Raw genomic sequence first — 23,612 nt, 5'->3', positions numbered from 1 at the left:
GTCTGTGCACACGGTTGGTTCCCTGTGTTATTTCATACATTTTATCCTACAGCCCAGTACACACTACTGATCTCCGCACAGCAGCTTTATCCCCTGTACATCTGATCGGAGGAGCCGCATCATCTATTTACTGGATGTTTTATTGATGATTTGTATTTCTGCCTTTTACCATCCAGTGATCCAGTTGTATTTTACCCCTTTTATTTGTTCTCTATTTTTATTACATTGTACATTTATTGTTTATGTGGATATATAAGAAAGTTACTGTCAGTTCTAGTCCCAGGAAGATCTCATCCCCCATAGACCCCTGATCACACCCAGCAGATTATTACCGCAAGAACAATCAGGGGTCGGAGGTCTAGGAGAGAATTTCCCGGACGATCTCTGCAGATCTATAAACGATCAGGTATAATATCCGTCCATTACTCTCTTCTCACTTTATTCTATCACATTTTATATGGATGAAGAGTAAAAGATCTGGAGAAGCGATCAGCAAGATCGGAAGATCAGGATCCACGAGGAGCCGATAAACAGACAATGAACAAAAAGTATGGAGCTATAGCTCCGCCCCAAGGAGGCACCAAACGGTTAAATCATTGTTAACTCTTCCGTGCCCGCGGCATTTTTTTGTTGTGCCAATTTCTGCTCTTTGTTCCCCAACAATCCTCTCCGCTATTTTCCCGCTTCTCATTATATGGAACCCCGATGTGTGCAATGAGATTGACCGAGAATAATCGTTCGAGAGCCTGACCCCGTCCTGACCCCACGTGTTATTATATGATGAAAGGGGAGAAATCGGAATAAATCAGCAGAAGATCGGGAATATCACAATCACATGATCTCCGGTGATCAGCCAATGATCCTCCAGTATCGGGGCTATAGCTCCGCCCACACAGTTAACCCTTCAGTGTCCTCCTTATGTCTGTCGGTCAGCGGTCACAGTTGTCATTAGACTGAAGCCAGCAGTGCTGACCGAGGGGATCGCTCCTCTCTATCCCCAGAGCACAGATCCGACCATACCCAGTCACATGACACCATCCTACATAACTGCACAGTTCTCAGCACTGAAAGAGTTAACCGCAGAGAACAATCCCGGGAGCCTCCCCCGTGTCCTCTCAGACATAACGCGGTGCCGCATCTCGGGTGTTCACACTGATTACCGGCTGCTCCTGTACAGACATCTGAATGCTGACAATATACGTCCTCAGAGAACTATTCCTATCCCTATATACATGGCGCAGTACAGGAGAGCGCCCCCATATCCATTCTACATCTGGGGGGCTGCTGTAGCATTAATATATCAGAAGAGAAAATAATCGCAATAATTCTCAGGTTGGGTAAAACACGATGTGCACAACCTATTACCTAGAGGATTTACATTTACTCCTAAATCTCTGAGAAATCAATAAGTGACTGTTACAACAGCGACACCTGCTGGTGAGAGCTTTATACTCTAATCTTTACATGTTACCAAATTGTAACATCGAGTATTTCTATTTCCCCAAAGGCTGATACAATTGTTACAAATAGATACAACAACTATGGTTGGTTACTAAAGTTTATATTTACACAGCACAGCAATTGTATCTGTTCTCCTATCTGGTATAATGAGAAGTAGGTTGTTTAATTCTTAGGGACCAGACAGAATGGGGCGGGGCCTGTGCTCTGTGTCAGCCAATAACAGCTCATGAAAATGGCAGCTCAGCAGCCAATCAGAGCGCAGCCACTGACTATATAAGAGTCGCCAGCAGCTCCGCCATCTATATTTCTCTTCCGCAGTATTTTTATTGTTATAGACGGCAGCGATAAACTATGGCAGAAACCGCACCAGCCGCCGCTCCTCCCGCCGATCCGGCCGCAAAGTCCAAGAAGCAGCCGAAGAAATCAGCCGCAGGGGGCGCTAAGAAAAGCCACAAACCCTCCGGTCCCAGCGTGTCCGAGCTGCTCGTTAAAGCCGTGTCCGCCTCTAAGGAGCGCAGTGGGGTGTCTCTGGCCGCCCTGAAGAAGGCTCTGGCTGCCGGAGGATACGATGTAGACAAGAACAACAGCCGCCTGAAGCTGGCCATCAAGGGGCTGGTGACCAAGGGAACCCTGCTCCAGGTGAAAGGCAGCGGCGCCTCCGGATCCTTCAAGATCAACAAGAACCAGCAGGAGACTAAGGACAAGGCGGCCAAGAAGAAGCCGGCGGCTGCGGCCAGGAAGCCTGCAGCAGCTAAGAAAGCGACCAAATCCCCTAAGAAGCCAAAGAAGGCTCCGAGCGCGGCCAAGAGCCCGAAGAAAGCCAAGAAGCCTGCAGCGGCCAAGAGCCCGAAGAAAGCCAAGAAGCCTGCAGCGGCCAAGAGCCCCAAGAAGCCGAAGGCTGCTCCCAAGAAGGTGACCAAGAGCCCGGCTAAGAAGGCGGCCAAACCCAAAGCTGCCAAGAGCCCGGCTAAGAAGGTGACTAAAGCCAAGAAGAGCGCGGCTAAGAAATAATCGGGAGCCTCGTCCTGTACTTATCCCACAAAGGCTCTTTTCAGAGCCACCACCTCCTCCAGACAGAGCTGTATGATCACCGCCCGGATATCACCCTGGATATATAGTTATGATAGTGATATAAATCCCTTCTATATTATCATCACTTTATTATATTGTTATATAAATCACAATGCATCTGCCTTTACTTCTAGATCCCCTTATGAACACTGAACTGAGGATGTTCTGCTGTAACACTGATAGTGTCAGCGCTTGGGGAAAATATCTCCTTGTTACAAATCGGCAACATAAAAGGTTATATAAATCTCTCACCACAAGGTGTCGCTATTGTAACACAATGTATCTCCTGTGTATAAACTGTAAGGATTTACACTGCTTTAATAAATAGACGCTCTATGGATAGACGGGATTACGGAAACTGATTTACCAGAGATTTGGGGATGAATGTAACCCTGTATTTTCCCTATTCTGAGGGTTATTGGGCTGCTTAGTCTTATTACTATATAAAGCCATGCAGTCACGAATAGCCTATATATGGGAGAGCGGCAGACAATCTGAACACTCGGAATACTGCACCGCGTCATGTCTGAGGGGACACGGGGGAGGGCGCTATTACCGGGAGTTACGTCTGTCCGCAGGCAGGACCGAATAGGGCCGGGATGGGCCCCGCCTCTTCTGAACAAAGATCGATGGCTGACGCCCCATGTGTTTTGGCGGGCTCAGCTTTATATGAATCAGCCAATGGGATGTAGGGGGTGTGGCTCACATTATCCAATCACGATGAGGCCAGGACTATAACTGTTCTGCTCTTTCCTCTCCCGATCACTTCTTACTGACTTGTCTATAGAGAATCATGGCCAGGACCAAGCAGACCGCTCGTAAATCCACCGGAGGGAAAGCTCCCCGCAAGCAGCTGGCTACTAAGGCCGCTAGGAAGAGCGCTCCCGCCACTGGTGGGGTGAAGAAGCCTCACCGCTACCGTCCAGGTACAGTGGCTCTCCGTGAGATCCGCCGCTACCAGAAGTCCACCGAGCTGCTGATCCGGAAGCTCCCCTTCCAGCGCCTGGTGAGAGAGATCGCCCAGGACTTCAAGACTGATCTTCGCTTCCAGAGCTCGGCGGTCATGGCCCTGCAGGAGGCCAGCGAGGCTTACCTGGTGGGACTCTTTGAGGACACCAATCTATGCGCCATCCACGCCAAGAGGGTCACCATCATGCCCAAAGACATCCAGCTGGCCCGCAGGATCCGTGGGGAGAGAGCTTAGATCTAATCGGGACCCGCATACAACACAAAGGCTCTTATCAGAGCCACCAAATTATCTATAGAACGAGCTGATTCCTGAATGTCTCCAGTTCTGTCCCGATTCTCCGCCTGTTCTCATAAGCAGGATCCAGTATAGTTCTCTAGAATAAACCCTTTCAGTGCTGGAAATGTGCAGGTATAGAATTGTCCTCTGCGGTATTAGTTCCTGGGGGTGACCGGTATTATGGGGACTGCAGTGTATATTCTGGGGGTTACAGAGGATCGGTCCCCTCCGGTCAGGACTGCTGGCTTCAGACTCCTGACATATAACAAGTAATCGGGATATGAAGGAGGAATACAAGGCAGGCAGCAAGGACACTGAAGGGTTAACACTATGGTCAGAGCTATATCCCCGATACTGGAGGTTCATTGGCTGATCACCCGAGATTGTGATATTCCCGATCATCTGCTGATCTATTATTCCGATCTCTCCCCTTCTATCATATATTAACACGTGGGGTTAGGCTCTCGGACGATTATTCTCGGTCACTCTCATTGCACATATCGGGGCTTTATATAATGTCGTACAATGTGTGCAGAGTCTTGGTGCCCGGGGGTGAGCAGTCCTGTAGACCTGGTAATACTGCCCGAGTGATCGATTCTTGTGAATGGATCGTTCTTCAGACCAAAACGATCTGAATCCCCCGATACTTCGCTTGGGCTCATACAGAGTCCGGGGCTGGGTCCGCAGGATTATGGTAAACAATTGTTTCCTGTCATCTTAACCCTTTCATTGCCTAAAATATTAATATTGGTGGACGATCCAAATGTGCTTTTCTTTTAATCCCTGGTAGAGGCAGCAGCGGTGCATGTCCCGCTAATAGACACCACTATGATGTTTCCTTCTCAGCCACAAAATCACTTCTAAATCCCTCCATTGTCCTGTCCTGGCGGTCTATTAACTCTTTCAGTGTATAGCAGCCCTAGTGACCTAATCAGAAGCCCTCACATCGCTCCTCGTACTAGAACCGCTGCTGTAATACCCGGAGCTGTCGCCATTTTGCCCGGTACCGACAGATCCTCTGAGTATAAAGAGCGGGGGGATTGATCCCACCTTCTAGGGACTCAATATAATCGCCTCATCGATTGTATATAAATCATTTCCCCTGTGATCTGTACAATACCGAATCTCACCGACCAGAAGCGCTATCTGCTTCTCTGCTGTGCGCAAACACCTGAACCTGACGGGTAACATGAATGCAGCTGCTCACGGTGTTCTGTAGATTTTCCTCTTTATTCTACACTGGCCGGATTCTCGCCGATATCGCTGGTAATATAAATCTTGCAGACGACTGACTGCTCCTCAGATCTCCTAAAGATTATTCGTTACATTTTGAGAAGGATCGGATTAGTAACCAGCCGCAAACTAATAGCTGCGAGTAATGTAGAAGGAGCGGGAGATTCAAAATAGGGACCGTTACAGTGTTCAGCCAATCAGCGGAGGGAGAGGGAGGAGCCAGGAATGTAAATTCAATAAAATAAACGCCCCGGAAGTCGTCATTGTTCTCGGTCCGCTCCTGTGCTATATAAGCCGGACTCTGCCGCACTCGATATCTTGCAGTCTACTCGCTTCATAGAGAAGATGTCTGGACGCGGTAAAGGAGGAAAAGGTCTCGGTAAGGGCGGAGCCAAGCGGCACAGGAAGGTGCTCCGGGATAACATCCAGGGCATCACCAAGCCTGCCATCCGCCGTCTAGCTCGCAGGGGAGGTGTAAAGCGCATCTCCGGCCTCATCTATGAAGAGACTCGCGGTGTCCTGAAAGTCTTCCTGGAGAACGTCATCCGTGACGCCGTCACCTACACCGAGCACGCCAAGAGGAAGACCGTCACCGCTATGGACGTGGTGTACGCCCTCAAGCGCCAGGGCCGCACTCTCTACGGCTTCGGAGGTTAATTCTGCTTCTACTCGGCTCCATCACATCAACCCAAAGGCTCTTCTCAGAGCCGCCCACATGTTCTATGGAAAAAGCTAGAGTTCCCTGTGTCTGCACTGCTGTGTATCTGTCGTAGTGGTCTATTATTTCTATTATAATCTATTATCTCTATAGTTAACGTGGTTGGGATGAAAGGGCTATAGAAGCTGTATAAGGAGAGAACCCGTTTTGGGGATTTACTAGGACTTAATATCAATGGCCCGAGTTGTGTCCTGTCATATAGATGACTATTGGCCGATGTGTATAGTGACAGGGAAACTAGTAGCAGTTCGGGTGGGAGGTGATGTGATTCTATATAGAGCCATGAATATAATAGGATGTGGAGACTCCTTCCCCTGAACATGTGGAGGGACCGTAGAATGTAACATTACATGGCCCTGATTATGATCGCTGCCCGGGAGTTCTGTACTAACACTGTACACTGCGGAGAATACATTACTAGCCGACACCATTCTGTAATTAACCACCAACAGGACAGCGCCCCCTATTGATCCCGTAGAATGAACGGGAAAATAACCAGCGGTTCTATAGCCGGATACTGACCGCTCTTTGGCTCCTCTCCGGGGGTTTGAGTTTCCCGCTCTTTGATTCTGTCCCGTCCTCTCCCTCCTTGTAATAACGAGGACGGGTCAGCGATTGTTTCCGGTCATTGTATAAAGCCAGTCCCGGTGTATCCATGTACCGAGTGAGGCGGCTGGAGATCTGATGTGTCCAGGAGCTTCTATTACACACAGAAGGCTACAGTATAGGGGGCGCCATCTCTATAATGAGGTCCTATCTATACTGTCTCCTATTATATCTCCGGATCCCTTGTCTAGTAACTGATGGTCTCTAGGTTCCTATTGTCATTTGTTTCTCCATTACAGGAACTGCTTGTACATTACCCGTATGACACCGGGGGTTCATGTGTATTATTGGGGTCATATATAGTGTTGAGCGGCATAGGCCATATTCGAATTCGCGAATATTCGCGAATATTCGCGAATATATGGACGAATATTCGTCATATATTCGCATATTCGTTATATCCTCGTTTTATTTTCGCACATGCGAAAAATCGCGTATGCGAAAATTAGCGCACGGGAAAATCAGCATACGCGAAAATTCGCGTATGCGGAAATTAGTACATGGGAAAATTCGCATACACGAAAATTAGCATATGCTAAGTTTCGCATATGCGAATTATCGCACGCCAGTCTCACACAGTAGTATTACAGCGTTCTTTACACCACACAAGCTGGAAGCAGAGAGGGATGATCACTGTGATTTGTACTGTAAGAAAAAAAAAACGAATATTCGTAATTACGAATATATAGCGCTATATTCGCGAAATTCGTGAATTCGCGAATATGCGATATTCGCGAATAATATTCGAATTGCGAATATTCGCGAGCAACACTAGTCATATATTCCGAATTATAAAAGGGAGGCGGCTGTACACACAGTCAGGTAAGTGACCAGAAAGATCGGCACAAATCCTTCTTCCATTCACTATAGTTCCGTATTCATCTCGGGCAAATCTTAATATGTTCCACACTGAATGGGGATTGGCTGATGAAGTCACATGATCTGTTCTGGCCAATAGGCGGATACTATTCCCTAACTGTCAATCTCAATTAGCAATTAGAATGTTTCTCTATAATTGAGCAGAGAACGTTCTAATTGCTTATTAAGATTGACAGTAATGGGAAAGTATCTGTTAATTGGCCGGAACAGATCATGTGACCTCATCAACCAATCCTCATTCAGTGTGGGACTTCTGCTAGTAATAAAAATGGTAGAATAACTTTTGTATGAATGTATTCTGCATGTCCTTGTCTGATTGTGTTTGCAAAATATTAAAAATAATATAATAATAACTAATACATCTAACAACTATATGACTTGTGCAGTAGGGACAGGTTATGTGTTACAGCCGCGGCCTCCTGCTGTATAAGATAGAGACAAGAAGACGCTAGTGAGGCTGATGCGGAGAAGTCTCTACAGAGCGATGATCTCTAACATGATGTGCGGGCGGAGCCTTCTACAGACAGAGGGTAAGGGGATGAATCATTTCCCTAAACGTGTAATGATGGGGGTTATACTCCATGGGGAGATTACAGCCAACAGATTATATGTAACAATATTTCAGGGGATCTTCCTGCTGTAATAATCCGCTACTCCCCACCGTAGAGATCACATTACCGGCAGATCAGCTCCGATCAGTCTCGTTTACCACAAACAGAACAACATTCAGCATTCTCCCACCTGCGCCGCAAATCCACCCTCTGCCCGCTACATGTTCTAAGACTACAACCCCCAGCATGTCCCCCACTGTAAGTGCTACAACCCCCAGCATGTCCCCCACTGTAAGTGCCACAACCCCCAGCATGTCCCCCACTGTAAGTGCCACAACCCCCAGCATGTCCCCCACTGTAAGTGCCACAACCCCGAGCATGTCCCCCACTGTAAGTGCATGCTGTGGGAGTTGTAGTCTTAGAACAGGTAGGTGGCAGATGGCATAAGTGCGGCGCGGGGGAAAGGCTGGCTGCACCCCAAAAATCCATATGTAGAAACTGTACCCGTCCCTCTTAGTGAGGGTAGCGGGGATGGAGTGAGCAGGAAACTGTCCTTGTCCGGAGGGTCACATTCTGCTATAGGAACAGTTTTCTTTAGATTTTTTTTAAAGAGCCGAAAAACAGAAGTGAAGGTGTCCAATCCGTCTCACACTGTTAATGAAAGAAACTTCAGTTCTACTATAACCCCTGTATAAAGAACATGTCATAAGAAATCTAATCCTTATTAGACAAGATCAGCGGAGCCAGCTCTGTAGGAGACAATGTGGTGGCTCTTAGAAGAGCCTTTGGTGTTCGGGATGATCTGGGATAAGCGGTGATCACTTGCTCTTGGCCGCTTTGCTGCTCTCGGTCTTCTTGGGCAGCAGCACGGCCTGGATGTTGGGCAGGACGCCTCCCTGGGCGATGGTCACCCCACCCAGCAGCTTGTTCAGCTCCTCGTCATTGCGCACGGCCAGCTGCAGGTGACGGGGGATGATGCGGGTCTTCTTGTTGTCCCGGGCGGCATTACCGGCCAATTCCAGGATCTCAGCGGTTAAATACTCCAGCACAGCGGCCAGGTAGACCGGAGCACCGGCGCCCACCCTCTCGGCGTAGTTCCCTTTGCGGAGGAGCCTGTGCACACGACCGACGGGGAACTGGAGTCCTGCCCGGGATGAGCGGGTCTTTGCCTTGGCCCGAACCTTCCCTCCTTGTTTGCCGCGTCCAGACATAATGATAAGTGAATTCTAAAAGTACAAGAGAATTTCCTCCGAGATGTCACCGTTATTCTCTTTCTGCTGCCTTTTATATGTTTCTGCTCCGCCCTCCGGCTCCTGTGATTGGGTAGATGTGAATCCGACCAATGGTGACGAGACTTGAAGAAACACCAATAAATCATTCACTGGGCGGGGCTAATGACACTCCCACAGGTCACATGATTTGCTCCTCCAGTAGAACAGTGAGCAGACAGCATTTCTTATTTGCATGGGCTGCATATAAATACGGCTGCGGTGGGAGGAGGAAGCATCATTATTCTCTCTGTTCTAGTGAAGAAGGATTGTGAGTGATTATTATGCCTGATCCCGCCAAGTCTGCACCAGCCCCCAAGAAAGCCGTGACCAAGACTCAGAAGAAGGACGGCAAGAAGCGGAGGAAGACCAGGAAGGAAAGCTATGCCATCTACGTGTACAAGGTGCTCAAGCAGGTCCATCCTGACACCGGCATCTCCTCCAAGGCCATGGGCATCATGAACTCCTTTGTCAACGATATCTTCGAGCGCATCGCAGGGGAAGCCTCCCGCCTGGCTCACTACAACAAGCGCTCCACCATCACCTCCCGGGAGATCCAGACCGCCGTGCGCCTGCTGCTGCCTGGAGAGCTGGCCAAGCACGCCGTGTCCGAGGGCACCAAGGCCGTCACCAAGTACACCAGCGCCAAGTAACCTGCTCCGCCTCCTGCTGTCACCCCAAAGGCTCTTCTAAGAGCCGCCACATTGTCTATAATAGAGCTGGAGCTTCTATCTGCTAGAATTAGCTTTATTCTCTTTGTGGCCGAGTTTATACCAGTGCAGCCGCTTTATACTGTACATATTGTGCTGCTCCGGGATCGCGGTCTGTGATTCATAATCTGGCTGCTGGTTACATCAGCACCGTATATATACGTTAATGCCAGAATAAGTAATTGTGTCTCGGGTCTGGGGTTTGTGTCTCCTGCACTGACCGGACATATCGGTATCACAGTGGTGATCGGTATCGCCGGGATTCCCGTAGCTTTTCTGCGGTTCCGTTTAGATGCCGGGACATCTATACAAATTGTGAGATTCAGGTCCTTGTGTCTCCCGGATACGATCAGATCTCTTATCGGTTCGGTCCTGTATACATATTCCCACCATCAGATCTGATCGCAGACAGACTGGGCAGGAAACAATCGATCAGACACATTACAGGCAGGGTCTGCGCCATCTCTAGTCCCAGGAAGATCTCATCCCCCATAGACCCCTGATCACCCCCAGCAGATTATTACCGCAGTAACAATCGGGCCGGAGGTCTAGGAGAGAGGATTGTTAGGGAACAAAGAGCAGAAATTGTTACGACCAAAAAATACCGCGTTCACTGAAGGGTTAACAATGATTTAACCGTTTGTTGCCACCTGGGGGCGGAGCTATAGCTCCATACTTTGTGTTCATTGTGTATCTATCGGCTCCTCGTGGACAGTGATTTCCCGATCTTGCTGATCGCTTCTCCCGATCTTTTACTCTTCATCCATATAAAATGTGATAGAATAAAGTGAGAAGAGAGGACGATGGACGGAGATTATACCTGATCGTTTATAGATTTGCAGAGGTCGTCCGGGAAATTCTCTCCTAGACCTCCGGCCCCTGATTGTTATTGCGGTAATAATCTGCTGGGTGTGATCGGGGGTCTATGGGGGATGAGATCTTCCTGGGACTAGAACTGACAGTAACTTTCTTATATATCCACATAAACAATAAATGTACAATGTAATAAAAATAGAGAACAAATAAAAGGGGTAAAATACAACTGGATCACTGGATGGTAAAAGGCAGAAATACAAATCATTAATAAAACATCCAGTAAATAGATGATGCGGCTCCTCTGATCAGATGTACAGGGGATAAAGCTGCTGTGCGGAGATCAGTAGTGTGTACTGGGCTGTAGGATAAAATGTATGAAATAACACAGGGAACCAACCGTGTGCACAGACTGATGGTTACAGCCGCCGACCGGGAGCCCGTCGATACAGGAGAGATCTCGGTGGGAAACTATATATTTTTTCTATTCTGTTCAGATGATTAATATTAGCGCTTCAAAGCCTCAATTATAATGTTTCTAAATAGAATAATTACTGATGTAACAACAAAGTGAACTGATCAAAGACAAAACACCTGAAAGGTCACTGCAGGGGTTAATAGGATATGAAGATTGGCAGTGAGTTTACGTGAAGACAGATGGAAACTATACTACAAACCACCACTAGAGGTCCCCAGAGGAAGGAGATGAGGCTGATGGATTCAGTCCTCATTGTGAATGCAGTAAATGCTTCTGAGGCTTCATCCAGACCGGATGATATTTGTGATAACTTTTAGATCTAAAACATTTCCAGGCGCTTCCAGTTTTTCAAATCTGTTAGATTAATGGACTGGTACCTGTTTACTTGGAGGGATATAAGTGGAATCTCATGTGTTAGGCACAATAGTGTGAGGCAATCTGCTTCATCAGTTCTCTTATGTTCATTTCATCCCAAAAGCAAAGAACTACACAGCTCAGAAACATAAAGGGAACACTCAAATAACACAATGTAACTCCAAATCAGCATTTTTTGCAATTCTAACCACTGTCACTTTAAGCATTAATAACTCTGAGATGCTTTTACCTTTCATTCTGATTCCGAGATTGGTTTTACATGACATATTCTACTTTAACAAGGTGTTTAACAAGAATAGCAGCAAAGTGGAGGAGAAAAATCAAAGTCTGCATTTTTTACACTAAAATGTTCTTGTAGACCCATATTTTATTTTTTATTTTTACAAGGGGTAAAAGAAGAAAAAGTCCCCCAAAATTTGTAACCCAATTTCTCTCGAGCAAGATAATACATCATATGTGGATGTAAAGTGCTCTGTGGGTGCACTAGAGGGCTCAGAAGAGAAGGAACAACAATGGTATTTTAAAGAGCAAATTTTGCTGAAATGGTGTTTTGGGGGCATATCACATTTAGGAAGCCCCCATGGTGCCAGAGCAGCCAAAAACACCCCACATGGGATACTATTTTGAAAACTACACCCCTCATGGAACATAACAAAAGGGTACAGTGAGCCTTAACACCCCACAGGTGTTTGACAGCTTTGCGTGGAAGTTGGACGTGAAAATGAAAAATGTAAATTTTTTTACTAAAATGCTTGTTACCCCAAATTTTGGTGGTAATAGGTTAAAATGTCCCCCAAAATCTGAAACTTCATTTCTCTCGAGTAAGGAAATATATTATATGAGGATGAAAGTGATCTGAGGGTGCACTAGAGGGCTCAGAAGGGAAGGAGCAACATTGGGCTTTTGGAAAGCAAATTTTGCTTAAATGGTTTGTGGGGGCATGTTTCATTTAGGAAGCCCCCATGGTGCCGGAAAAGCGAAAAAAAAAAAAAAAAAAAACACATGGCATACTATTTGGAAAACTACACCACTCAAGGAACATAAAAAAGGGGTACAGTGAGCATTTACACCCCACTGGCGTTTGACAGATCTTTGTAACAGTGGGCTGTCCAAATGAAAAATTACATTCTTCATTTTCACGGACCACTGTTCCAAAAATCTGTCAGACACCTGTGGGGTGTAAATGCTCACTAAACTCCTTGTTACGTTCCATTAGTGGGAGGTTACATGTGGGTGTTTATTTGTTTGCGTTTATTTCCGAACCACTGTAACCAGCAGCCACCCCTGTGCAAATCACCAGTTTAGGCCTCAAATGCACATAGTGCACTCTCACTCATGAGCCTTGTTGTGCGCCCGCAGAGCATTTTTCGCCCACATATGAGGTATAAAAAAATAATAAAAATACACTAACATGCTGGTGTAGACCCCAACTTTACATTTTCATAAGGGGTAAAAGGAGAAAAAGCCACCAAAAATTTGTAGTGCAATTTTGCTGAAATAGATTTTGGTGGCCATGTCGTATTTAGGAAGCCCCCATGGTGCCAGAACACCAAAAAACACCCCACATGGCATACTATTTTGGAAACTACACCCCTCAAGAAACGTAACAGGGGGTACAGTAAGCCTTAACACCCCACAGGTGTTTGACAAATTTTCAATAAAGTTGGACGTGAAAATGAAAAAAAATATATTTTTTTACCTAAAATGCTGATGTTACCCCAAATTTTTTATTTTCACAAGGGGTAATAGGTGAAAATATCCCCCAAAATTTGAAACGCCATTACTCTCAAGTAAGGAAATATATTAAACGTGGATGTAAAGTGATCTGCGGGTGCACTAGAGGTCTCAGAATGGACGGATGGACATTGGGCTTTTGGAAAGCAAATTTTGCTGAAATGGTTTTTGGGGTCATGTCTCATTTAGGAAGCCCCCATGGTGCCTGAACAGTGAAAAACACCCCACATGGCACACCATTTGGGAAACTTAATCTCTCAAGGAACATAACAAGGGGTACAGTGAGCCTTAACAACCCACAAGTGTTTGACGTTGGACGTTAAAATGAAAAATGTAATTCTTTTTACTAAAATGCTTATGTCACCCCAAATTTTTCATTTTCATAAGGGGTAATAGGTTAAAATGTCCCCCAAAACCCCATTTCTCTCGAGTAAGGAAATTCCTCAAGTGATCTGCGGGTGCACTAGAGGGCTCAGAAAGGAAGGAGCAACAATGGGCTTATGAAAAGCGAATTTTGCTGAAATGGTTTTTGGGGGGCATGTTTCATTTAGGAAGCCCCCATGGTGCCAGAACAGCGAGAAGCACCCCACATGGCATACTATTTGGAAAACTACACCCCTCAAGGAACATAAAAAAAGGGGTACAGTGAGCATTTACATCACACTGGCATTTGACAGATCTTTGTAACAGTGGGCTTTGTAACAGTGGGCTGTCATTTTCACGGACCACTGTTCCAAAAATCTGTCAGACACCTGTGGGGTGTAAATGCTCACTAAACTCCTTGTTACGTTCCATAAGTGGGGAAGTTTCTGAAATGGGGTCACATGTGGGTGTTTATTTGTTTGCGTTTATTTCAGAACCGCTGTAATCAGCAGCCACCCCTGTGCAAATCACCAGTTTAGGCCTCAAATGCACATAGTGCACTCTCACTCCTGAGCCTTGTTGTGCGCCCCCAGATGGGGGTATTTCCATACTTGGGAGAAAGTGTGTTACAAATTTTGGGGTTCTTTGTTTCCATTGATCTTTTATGAAAATTAAAAGTATGGGGCAACACCAGCATGTTGGTGTAAAAAAAAAAAAAAAAAAAAATTACACTTCTTTCAGAAGATATGGAGGCTTTGGGAGGATTATGATGATTCTCTGAATAACCACTGATGCGCCATGGCCATGCAATATTCTCTCTTTATTTTATATTCTTTCTTTTATTTTTAATTTTAATTTTTTATTTCATAATTATTTCTCTTTTAATTTTACTTTCTTTCCCTTTCTCTCCTCCTCCTTCATCTCGACAGTGTTTCTCCTTTATATATAAGGTTGCAAATTTTGCTTTATATATTGTATACTCACTGTACATATGTCGTATTTTTCTTCTGTATTAAAATACAAAATTCTTTAAATAAACAGTTATACAAAAAAAAAAAAAAAAAATTACATTAACATGCTGGTGTAGACCCCAACTTTACATTTTCATAAGGGGTAAAATGAGAAAAAGCCACCAAAAATTTGTAGCGCAATTTCTCCCGAGTACGGAAATACCGCATATGTGGCCCTAAACTGTTGCCTTGAAATACGTCAGGGCTCCGAAGTGAGAGAGCGCCATGTGCATTTGAGGCCTAAATTAGGGATTTTCATAGAGGTGGACCTGGATGCAAGCATTACACTTGCTTCCTCCACCAAAAATACTGTATGTCAGTTTTCCCCAAACAGGGTGCCTCCAGCTGTTGCAAAGCTCCCAACATTCCTGAACAGTCAATGGCTGTCGGGCAATACCGGGAGTTGTTATTATGCAACAGCTCTAGGTTCCGTTTTGGAAAATCTGACTTAAAAGATGTTTTTTTTATTTTTTTATTTGGGGGGGGGGGGGGCACAGTGTAAGGGTGTAGAGTATATGTAGTGTTTTACTCTTTATTTTGGGTTAGTGAAGTGTAGTGTTTTACAGTGTGTTTCTCTCAAACTTTTAGCGGGAAACTTGCTGTAAACCCCCGCCCGTGTTAATGTACCCTGTACATTAATGTTGGGGAGGGGTTGGGGGGGGAAACTACATGCCACTGACTGATTGACAATCAATTTCACATGCTGTTGTGCAAATGGAACAGACAACAGATGGACATTGTAGGTAATTAGCAAGATGCCCCCAGTAAAGAAGTGGTTCTGCAGGTGGTGACCACAGACCACTTCTAAGTTACTATGGTTCCTGGCTGATGTTTTGGTCAGCCAGGAAGCATAGGAACCACTCTAGTGGTAGTGTGGTGAGCCACAATAAATGGCAGGACCACGGGGTGTAGTGGTGTAAGTGGATGGTATTAACCCCAGGGGCAAGGTGTTATTAACCCCTAATGTTCGTTACGCCAGAGTGTCTATTTATTTATTTATTTATTTATTTATTTTTTTTTTTTTTTTTTGGGGGGGGGTATCGGGAACCACCCAAATGATATCTCCACTATCCCAATGGCTAGGCAGTGAAATGAGAGTGCACAACCGGGTTATGGTTTAATGGAGGCTTTACTGAGGTCAGACAGTTGTTATAGTCTCTACAGCTCGGCCAGAATCCCAGAGAGTTGGCCAGGAACAAGGAAGGACCCAGCAGCTTGCTGGCACTAATTATACTTGTAACAGACTGTAGATTCTTGACTAGACTGTAGGTATTAGGTGTTAGGAATAGTGTTAGGGATTGAGATTAGGGGGTTATGATTAGTTTTTAGGATCAGTGTTAGGGATTAGGATTAGGGGCTAGGATTAGGGGGCTAGGATTAGAGTTTAGGATTAGGGTTTAGGATTAGAGTTTAGGATTAGTGTTAGGGGTTAGGATTAGGGATAGGATTAGGATTAGGGGTCAGAATAAGGATTAAGGATAGGATTAGGATTAGAGGTTATGGAGTGAGACGGCTGTACAGCAGAAAAGTGTGTCCCTGTGCAGAGGGTAATATTCCACTACAGACACACAATTTTCTTCATTACATTACCTTATATGACCACAGTGGTTATCAATGTATGGGATACTGATCAATGTGATCTGCTTTATAGTAGATGGGTACTTCACATAATGGAGGAAATTATTTATTGACTAATATGGTCTATATGATCAATATGATGTACTTGACTATGCCATGAAGAAGGATCCATATCCTGAATACAGGATTGTATATAATATCTATTATTTACACCTCTATATGACCTATGTCAGTGATGGCGAACCTATGGGACGCGTGCCATAGGTGGCACGCCAAGCCCCCTCTGTGGGCACGCAGCCATAGTTTGCCAGGCAGGGTAAACCGGGAAATCCCTGTGTCCCGAAAGATCTTTTCGGACACAAAGATGTCCCTGATTACCTTTCTCCGGCCCCGCGTTAACTTTAAAAATGCAGGGGCCGCAGGGAGGTAGTGCATGCGTGCGCCCATAGGAACGAAGGAGCGAAGCATCTAGGAGGATGACGCGCGCTGGCCAACATGGTAATTTACCAGCTACACTTCAGCTTCGGCGCTCCGACCACCACTCCTCCGGTCCCGGGACCTACTGCTATGGTCTATTAAGATTAGGTCATGACCCCTGACCAGAGGAGCGATGGATGGAGCACTGTGAGGCCGTACACAGACATACAGCCTCCAGCCATACACTATATATGGCTGAAGGTTGTATGTCTGTGGGGGAACTATACTGCACCTAATGTGGGAGGACTGCAACCTAATATGGGGGAACTACAACCTAATGTGGGAGAACTACAACAACCTAATGTGGGGGAACTATACTGCCTACCTAATGTGGGGGAACTACAACCTAATGTGAGGGAGCATACTGCCTACCTATTGTGGGGGAACATACTGCCTACCTATTGTGGGGGAACATACTGCCTACCTAAGTTGTTTTTTCTAAACCTAAACCTCAGTATTCTGATTTAATTGCTGTGCTGGCACTTTGAGGGGAAAAAAAAAAGTTGGTGTTTATTACGGTTTGGGCACTCGGGCTCAAAACGGTTTGCCATCACTGACCTATGTGATGAATATGATCTATTTGGTATGTGATCTATATGATGCAGGGGTGGCGGTTGTACTGTCTTCTCAGTGGCATCTGGCACAGGAGGTTACATGTTCCATGCTGCTGGCAGACTTGTTGTCTTAGGGGTGATGACGGATCCTACTGCACTGAATACTCTCTCTGATTCTACCCTTGAGGGTGGATAAAATATCCCTGGTTGTTGTCAGGTTTCTTCCAGTGTTAAAATGCACACTAAGGTATCGGAACACACAATGGCTTTTTCCAAGTGTTTCCAAAAATTAAATAACCTATAATAGACTGACACAAGAAAGTGTCCACAAAATGCTTTATTATTTACAAAAAGGATTACATACAGCAACAGAGAGCCCTCCCATTTTAAAATGGCCCACCCCTAAAAAACACCAACCCCAAAAACACAAGATAGGGTGCACATATTGGAATATTCCCAGAGACAACTATCAACCAACAGTGTCACATCTCCCTCATAGTGCACGCTATTATGCCATATGATTTACAAACAGTATTAGTTACCGGTTATTGACATGCTGAGGACTCAGAGAGTACACCCCACCACCACCTCAATACGTGTTTTGAATCTTTGTCAAGAAGTGGGGTGGGTGCAACTGCCTGCCCTGAAGAAGTATTCCACTGCTAGACATCTTATCCCCTATCCCAGTAGCAGGACCTCCGTGATCTCCCGCAACACCCGACTTTCTAAACAAATGCAGGGTTCCTGGGGCAGTTGTGGTTATGTCATGGTCATGCCGCACCCCTTCCATTCATATCTATGGGAGGGGGCGTGTCTGCTAACACGTCCCCTCCCATAGACATGAATAGAGTGGGTGTGATGTGATGTCACAAGGGGGCGTGGTCATTATGTCACAATCACGGCCTCCATGTTCTTGATATCTAAGAAAAACTTGCTGCACTATTACTCTACACCACTAGAGGGATCCCTGGATTAACATGATACATATCATATTATGCCATTATATCATATTATAAGGAACATGGGGTGGGGGGATTTATCAAGTTATTTGGATTTTCTTTTTGTTTCCTTTTGTAGCAAGTTGCCAGGCGCAGTCACTTTTTGTGCTTTTATTGTGTGACAAACCGAATAGCTCAGAAACCAGAGTCTTTTCTAAAAGTCACAAATTTTGAGGGCAAAGTTCTTTGAAAAGTCAAAAACCTAAGTAAACCTGGACCACACTTTGGTAACTATTGCGCAAATGAAATATCTTCCAGTAACTCCTTTTTTTTAACACCTTGCGCCAAAAAACACTGCTGAAAAATCAGTCTACACAAATAACTTTCCACAACACGAATTCATTAATATCCCACATTAGAGATGAGCGAACTTACAGTAAATTCGATTTGTCACAAACTTCTCGGCTCGGCAGTTGATGTCTTTTCCTGCATAAATTAGTTCAGCATTCAGGTGCTCCCGTGGGCTGGAAAAGGTGGATACAGTCCTAGGAGACTCTTTCCTAGGACTGTATCCACCTTTTCCAGCCCACCGGAGCACTGGAAAGCTGAACTAATTTATGCAGGAAAAGTCAGCAACCGCCGAGCTGAGAAGTTTGTGACAAATCAAATTTACTGTAAGTTCGCTCATCTCTATCCCCCATGATATCCACCTTTTACATGGATCATACAATTTATAAATATTTACAACCATAATAATTAATCAATGTATTAATGATCAATAACTAGTGGATGCATCAATAGTGAACAATTAAATAATTTAATTCATAATTAGATTTTATGGGTATTAATGTAATTATGGATTAAATTAAAAAACTAAACAAAACACTATAAATCCACAGCTCCTGCCCCACAACTCCAACAAGGAGATCACATAATTCAGGATCTGGGAGATGGAAAATCTGTAACTCCACATCCTAATATACAAACTCTTCTATATTACATCACTTTATTATTATGTTTTGTTATATCAAGCACAATGCAGATGTATTTATTTGTTCCTGATCATCTTACAGACTCTTACAATAACAGCACAACAATTTCAGCTGCTCTTATATCTGGTATAGAATAAGCAGGGGGTGTAAGTCTTAGTCAACATCCATAGTTGTATCTATTTGTATCTCTGTAACTTGTGTCAGCACCTGGGAAATATTACTTGTTACAATTTGGTAACATGTAAAGAGTATAATACAAAGCTCTCACCACCAGGTGTCGCTATTGTAACACAATGTATCTGATCTGTATAAACTGTAACTGTAAGGATTTATACTGCTGTGATAAATAGACGATCTCTATGGATAGATGTGATTTAAGGAAGTTATTGATTTACCCAAATTTGGAGGTACATTTAACTCTTTCGTTAACTGGTTGTACACATGGTGTTATCCATCCTGAGAATTGATGGGTTTATTTGTTTTTATGGTATTAACACGTGGGATCAGGCTCTCGGACGATTATTCTCGGTCACTCTCATTGCACATATCGGGGCTCCATATAATGTCGTACAATGTGTGCAGAGTCTTGGTGCCCGGGGGTGAGCAGTCCTGTAGACCTGGTAATGCTGCCCGAGTGATCGATCCATTCACAAGATTTGTTCTGCCATCTGCTGCTCCCCGCACACACATTATACACCTGACAGATTATTGTGCTGCTATTGATCCTCTCCCATGTGTGTAACATACAGCTCACACACCTGCCCGATCACCATTCCCGCTCGGTACAATGACGACTGCTCTTCTCTAGAATGTTGGGGAGAATCGCGGTAAGAAAAAAAAACTGATTATTTAGAATCGGAAAAATGCAGCAAACGTTTTGGAATGGGCGGGAAATTCAAAACCTTCTTGTCTCGTGTTCAGCCAATCAACGGAAAGGGGGGAGGGTCAGGAATGTAAATGTGGTTAAAAGAAACGCCCCCCGGATGATGTCATCTTTGTTCCAGTTTTCTTTCAGGTCCACCCATGTGCCATATAAGCCGGACTCGGCCGCACTCAGTATCTTGCAGTCTACTCGCTACATAGAGAAGATGTCTGGACGCGGTAAAGGAGGGAAAGGTCTCGGTAAGGGCGGAGCCAAGCGGCACAGGAAGGTGCTCCGGGATAACATCCAGGGCATCACCAAGCCTGCCATCCGCCGTCTAGCTCGCAGGGGAGGTGTGAAGCGCATCTCCGGCCTCATCTATGAAGAGACTCGCGGTGTCCTGAAAGTCTTCCTGGAAAACGTCATCCGTGACGCCGTCACCTACACCGAGCACGCCAAGAGGAAGACCGTCACCGCTATGGACGTGGTGTACGCCCTCAAGCGACAGGGCCGCACTCTCTACGGCTTCGGAGGTTAATTCTGCTTCTACTCGGCTCCATCACATCAACCCAAAGGCTCTTCTCAGAGCCGCCCACATGTTCTATGGAAAGGCTACAATTCCTTGTGTCTTCTCTACTGAGAGGTTGTGTGATCGGTGTTTTGCTCTTGTGGTTGCGGTGTTTGTTTTTCCCTGTCCTGCCATAATCGCTGCACCTGATCAGTCTATCGGTATTTCCCTCCTATCTGCTCCGGGGGATCTCCTCTGAATGTTCTGACTACTGCCCTCATCTTCCTCCGTGATTATAGTTACTGTTACAATCTACATTCATCTTCTCCAGATTACATTACTTCCCTCCCCACCATATCACTCATTACCTCCCTAAAGAGTCCGTGTTATAGAACATGCAAATCTCCTGATAATATCCCGGTAAGACCCTTCTATATCCCGCTATCCGGACAAATGAGCCTTCACTCTATATAACACCTGTATGTTAATGGCGCTGTTCACACCCAAGCAAATTGCGCATATATATATATATATATATATATATTCCGCCTGTTCTCATAAGCAGGATCCCGGGATTGTTCTTTGCAGTTAACCCTCTCGGTGCTGAGTTCAGTTACTATAGTGATGTAGATCGTGTCCTCTGCATTGCCCCTGTGTGATCGGTGCTGCTGGCTTCAGTCTCCCGACACCTGTGACCGTAAGTGGTGCATAGAGGACGCTAAAGGGTTAAATCTAGGCGGAGTTATAGACCCGAATGTTCGCTCATTGGTTGATCACCGTAGTTGACTATTTTGAAATTCCCGCTCTTCTTCTGATCGTTTCTCCCTTTGTCTCGTCCTCTTCCCTGTACACGTGACTACATTCCTCTGGTTTCTGTAAATAGGAAGAAATAGGCGGCGGAGGGGAAACTGTTGGGGCCGATCAGGGGGATTCTAGTGAGGCGGAGAGGAGAGAGGACACTATGTCCGGGGCTGACATCACAATGGTGGGTGTATACGGGGTCTTCCCTGCAGAGTATATAGAGGAGCCGCGTCCCTGTCCTATTCCAGACCTGATACCGATCACATCCTGCACCCTCCCCCAGCAGCCTGACTCCCTTCACCTGAAAAGGAGGCGGCAGGGAAATTATTTTTTATACATTATTTTATTGTTCTATGTATTAAATTACTGGAAAAGATCGCCCAGTGTGAACACTGACCGTGCGGTTGTTTTACAATCTATTTTACCTGTCAGCGATCACCGTGTATTTAGACCTGATAAAGTCTTAGTGGGGGAGAGATTCCCGGGCCCGTCATTGATAAAACCCTTCCCGATCTGGCTATAACGCGTGTCCGTGTGAATATAGCGTTAACTATAGAAAAGCTTTGGATGAATCTTCTGAAAGTAAAATTAAAATATGATTTAAAAAAAATCAAGATGGAACATTAAAACTAATACCAATAAAACGAGGAAAGAGGCAAAAAATAAAACATTTATCATGAAGCATAAAAGTTATCACAGGGCTACTAGTATTATTGGTTACAATAGATAATCTAAACCACTGAAATGCGTCTGGTTACCCCCATCTATGTGACCAGACAACTGGAAAATCATTTTTATTTGCGCAAAAAACAAGCGCTAGATTGTGACAACTTTCAATCATCATTAACTCTTTAGCGAGGACTCTACTCCAGTATTATCACTGGGAACATCCAGACCGCACCTGGACACCACTGATCTCTCCCCTTCAGGCTTCCATGCACGGCCGGTTTATTCACAAGCTGAGACCGAGACAGCGGGAGGGTGATCGGTGTATGAGTGGGAGCGGTGTGCGGTTCTCTACACCAGACTTTCTTATAATTCATGACTATAAATAATTTCCAAAGATTATAACCAACGGCAGCTGTGCGAGCATTGCGCATAGGATTAGGATCTTTATTGGTGACATACACGAGAATGAGGGGGATCTCTCCATTGTTATCGGGTCTGGAGGAAGCGGGAAATTCAAACCCTGAACATCCTGTGATCAGCCAATGTGTGAGTGTGGAAAGGGGCATTAATAAATGAACATTGGCCCATCGGGATTTATATAGAATTAATGCTGCCTATGAGCGGAGAAATACTCTGATACTGTGGTGTCCTTCCTGCTGTGTAGAGTCGGGCTCTACCGATCCCCGGCGATACCGATCAATAGATTCCCCGGTCAGTAAATTAGGATTTATAGATTGTGCAGACTACATATTATAGCGTTACCGCAACAATTCACTCCAGTAAGGCTGTGTGATCGATCAGGACCGCGGAGATTATAGAAGAAATAATCGGGGAATCTGGTGGAGGAGATACTGATCACAAGACAGATCAGGCAATGGGTTAACTTCGGAGAACTCTACAGCGCCCCCCGCTCCACCACAGGAGAATATACATCCTGCAGTCAGTGAGAACCGCAGCAGTCGCTCTGATCTCACCCGATCCCGGAGCAGAATATATATAGTATCAATAGACTGTACTGACAGAATAGCGGCCACATATACAGAAGAGAATACGGGGAATACAGACAGGAGAAGCCCCAGCTCTATTATAGACAATGTGGCGGCTCTTAGAAGAGCCTTTGGGGTGACAGCAGGAGGCGGAGCAGGTTACTTGGCGCTGGTGTACTTGGTGACGGCCTTGGTGCCCTCGGACACGGCGTGCTTGGCCAGCTCTCCAGGCAGCAGCAGGCGCACGGCGGTCTGGATCTCCCGGGAGGTGATGGTGGAGCGCTTGTTGTAGTGAGCCAGGCGGGAGGCTTCCCCTGCGATGCGCTCGAAGATATCGTTGACAAAGGAGTTCATGATGCCCATGGCCTTGGAGGAGATGCCGGTGTCAGGATGGACCTGCTTGAGCACCTTGTACACGTAGATGGCATAGCTTTCCTTCCTGGTCTTCCTCCGCTTCTTGCCGTCCTTCTTCTGAGTCTTGGTCACGGCTTTCTTGGAGCCCTTCTTGGGGGCTGGTGCAGACTTGGCGGGATCAGGCATGATGATCACTCACAATCCTTCTTCACTAGAACAGAGAGAATAATGATGCTTCCTCCTCCCACCGCAGCCGTATTTATATGCAGCCCATGCAAATAAGAAATGCTGTCTGCTCACTGTTCTACTGGAGGAGCAAGTCATGTGACCTGTGGGAGCGTCTTAAGCCCCGCCCAGGGCAGTTCATTGGTGTTTCT

General features: G+C 45.6%; 6 protein-coding genes across 6 annotated transcripts; 4 read left to right on the top strand and 2 right to left on the bottom strand.

The window, feature by feature from the left end:
• The first annotated feature begins 1,786 nt into the window (after positions 1-1,786).
• LOC130324865 (histone H1B-like) lies at positions 1,787-2,537 on the top strand. The gene has a single exon (XM_056553279.1). The coding sequence runs from the start codon at positions 1,813-1,815 to the stop codon at positions 2,470-2,472; it is 660 nt and encodes a 219-aa protein (XP_056409254.1). The 5' UTR covers positions 1,787-1,812; the 3' UTR covers positions 2,473-2,537.
• A 788-nt stretch (positions 2,538-3,325) lies between these two features.
• Positions 3,326-5,738, top strand: LOC130324860 (histone H3-like). Its single transcript, XM_056553275.1, has 2 exons — positions 3,326-3,667; positions 5,354-5,738. Exons 1-2 carry the CDS (start codon positions 3,326-3,328, stop codon positions 5,666-5,668), a joined length of 657 nt encoding a protein of 218 aa, XP_056409250.1. The 3' UTR covers positions 5,669-5,738.
• A 2,805-nt stretch (positions 5,739-8,543) lies between these two features.
• LOC130324863 (histone H2A type 1) lies at positions 8,544-8,976 on the bottom strand. Its single transcript, XM_056553278.1, has one exon. It carries the CDS (start codon positions 8,974-8,976, stop codon positions 8,584-8,586), a length of 393 nt encoding a protein of 130 aa, XP_056409253.1. The 3' UTR covers positions 8,544-8,583.
• A 341-nt stretch (positions 8,977-9,317) lies between these two features.
• LOC130324866 (histone H2B 1.1-like) lies at positions 9,318-9,704 on the top strand. Its single transcript, XM_056553280.1, has one exon. It carries the CDS (start codon positions 9,318-9,320, stop codon positions 9,684-9,686), a length of 369 nt encoding a protein of 122 aa, XP_056409255.1. The 3' UTR covers positions 9,687-9,704.
• A 9,055-nt stretch (positions 9,705-18,759) lies between these two features.
• LOC130324861 (histone H4-like) lies at positions 18,760-20,455 on the top strand. Its single transcript, XM_056553276.1, has one exon. It carries the CDS (start codon positions 19,919-19,921, stop codon positions 20,453-20,455), a length of 537 nt encoding a protein of 178 aa, XP_056409251.1. The 5' UTR covers positions 18,760-19,918.
• A 2,465-nt stretch (positions 20,456-22,920) lies between these two features.
• Positions 22,921-23,421, bottom strand: LOC130324862 (histone H2B 1.1). Its single transcript, XM_056553277.1, has one exon. It carries the CDS (start codon positions 23,419-23,421, stop codon positions 23,041-23,043), a length of 381 nt encoding a protein of 126 aa, XP_056409252.1. The 3' UTR covers positions 22,921-23,040.
• Positions 23,422-23,612: the final 191 nt, after the last annotated feature.

The sequence above is a fragment of the Hyla sarda genome, unplaced genomic scaffold (genome assembly GCF_029499605.1).
Source record: "Hyla sarda isolate aHylSar1 unplaced genomic scaffold, aHylSar1.hap1 scaffold_2675, whole genome shotgun sequence".
NCBI lineage: Eukaryota > Metazoa > Chordata > Amphibia > Anura > Hylidae > Hyla > Hyla sarda.
This window is presented reverse-complemented; position numbering and strand designations above follow the sequence as displayed.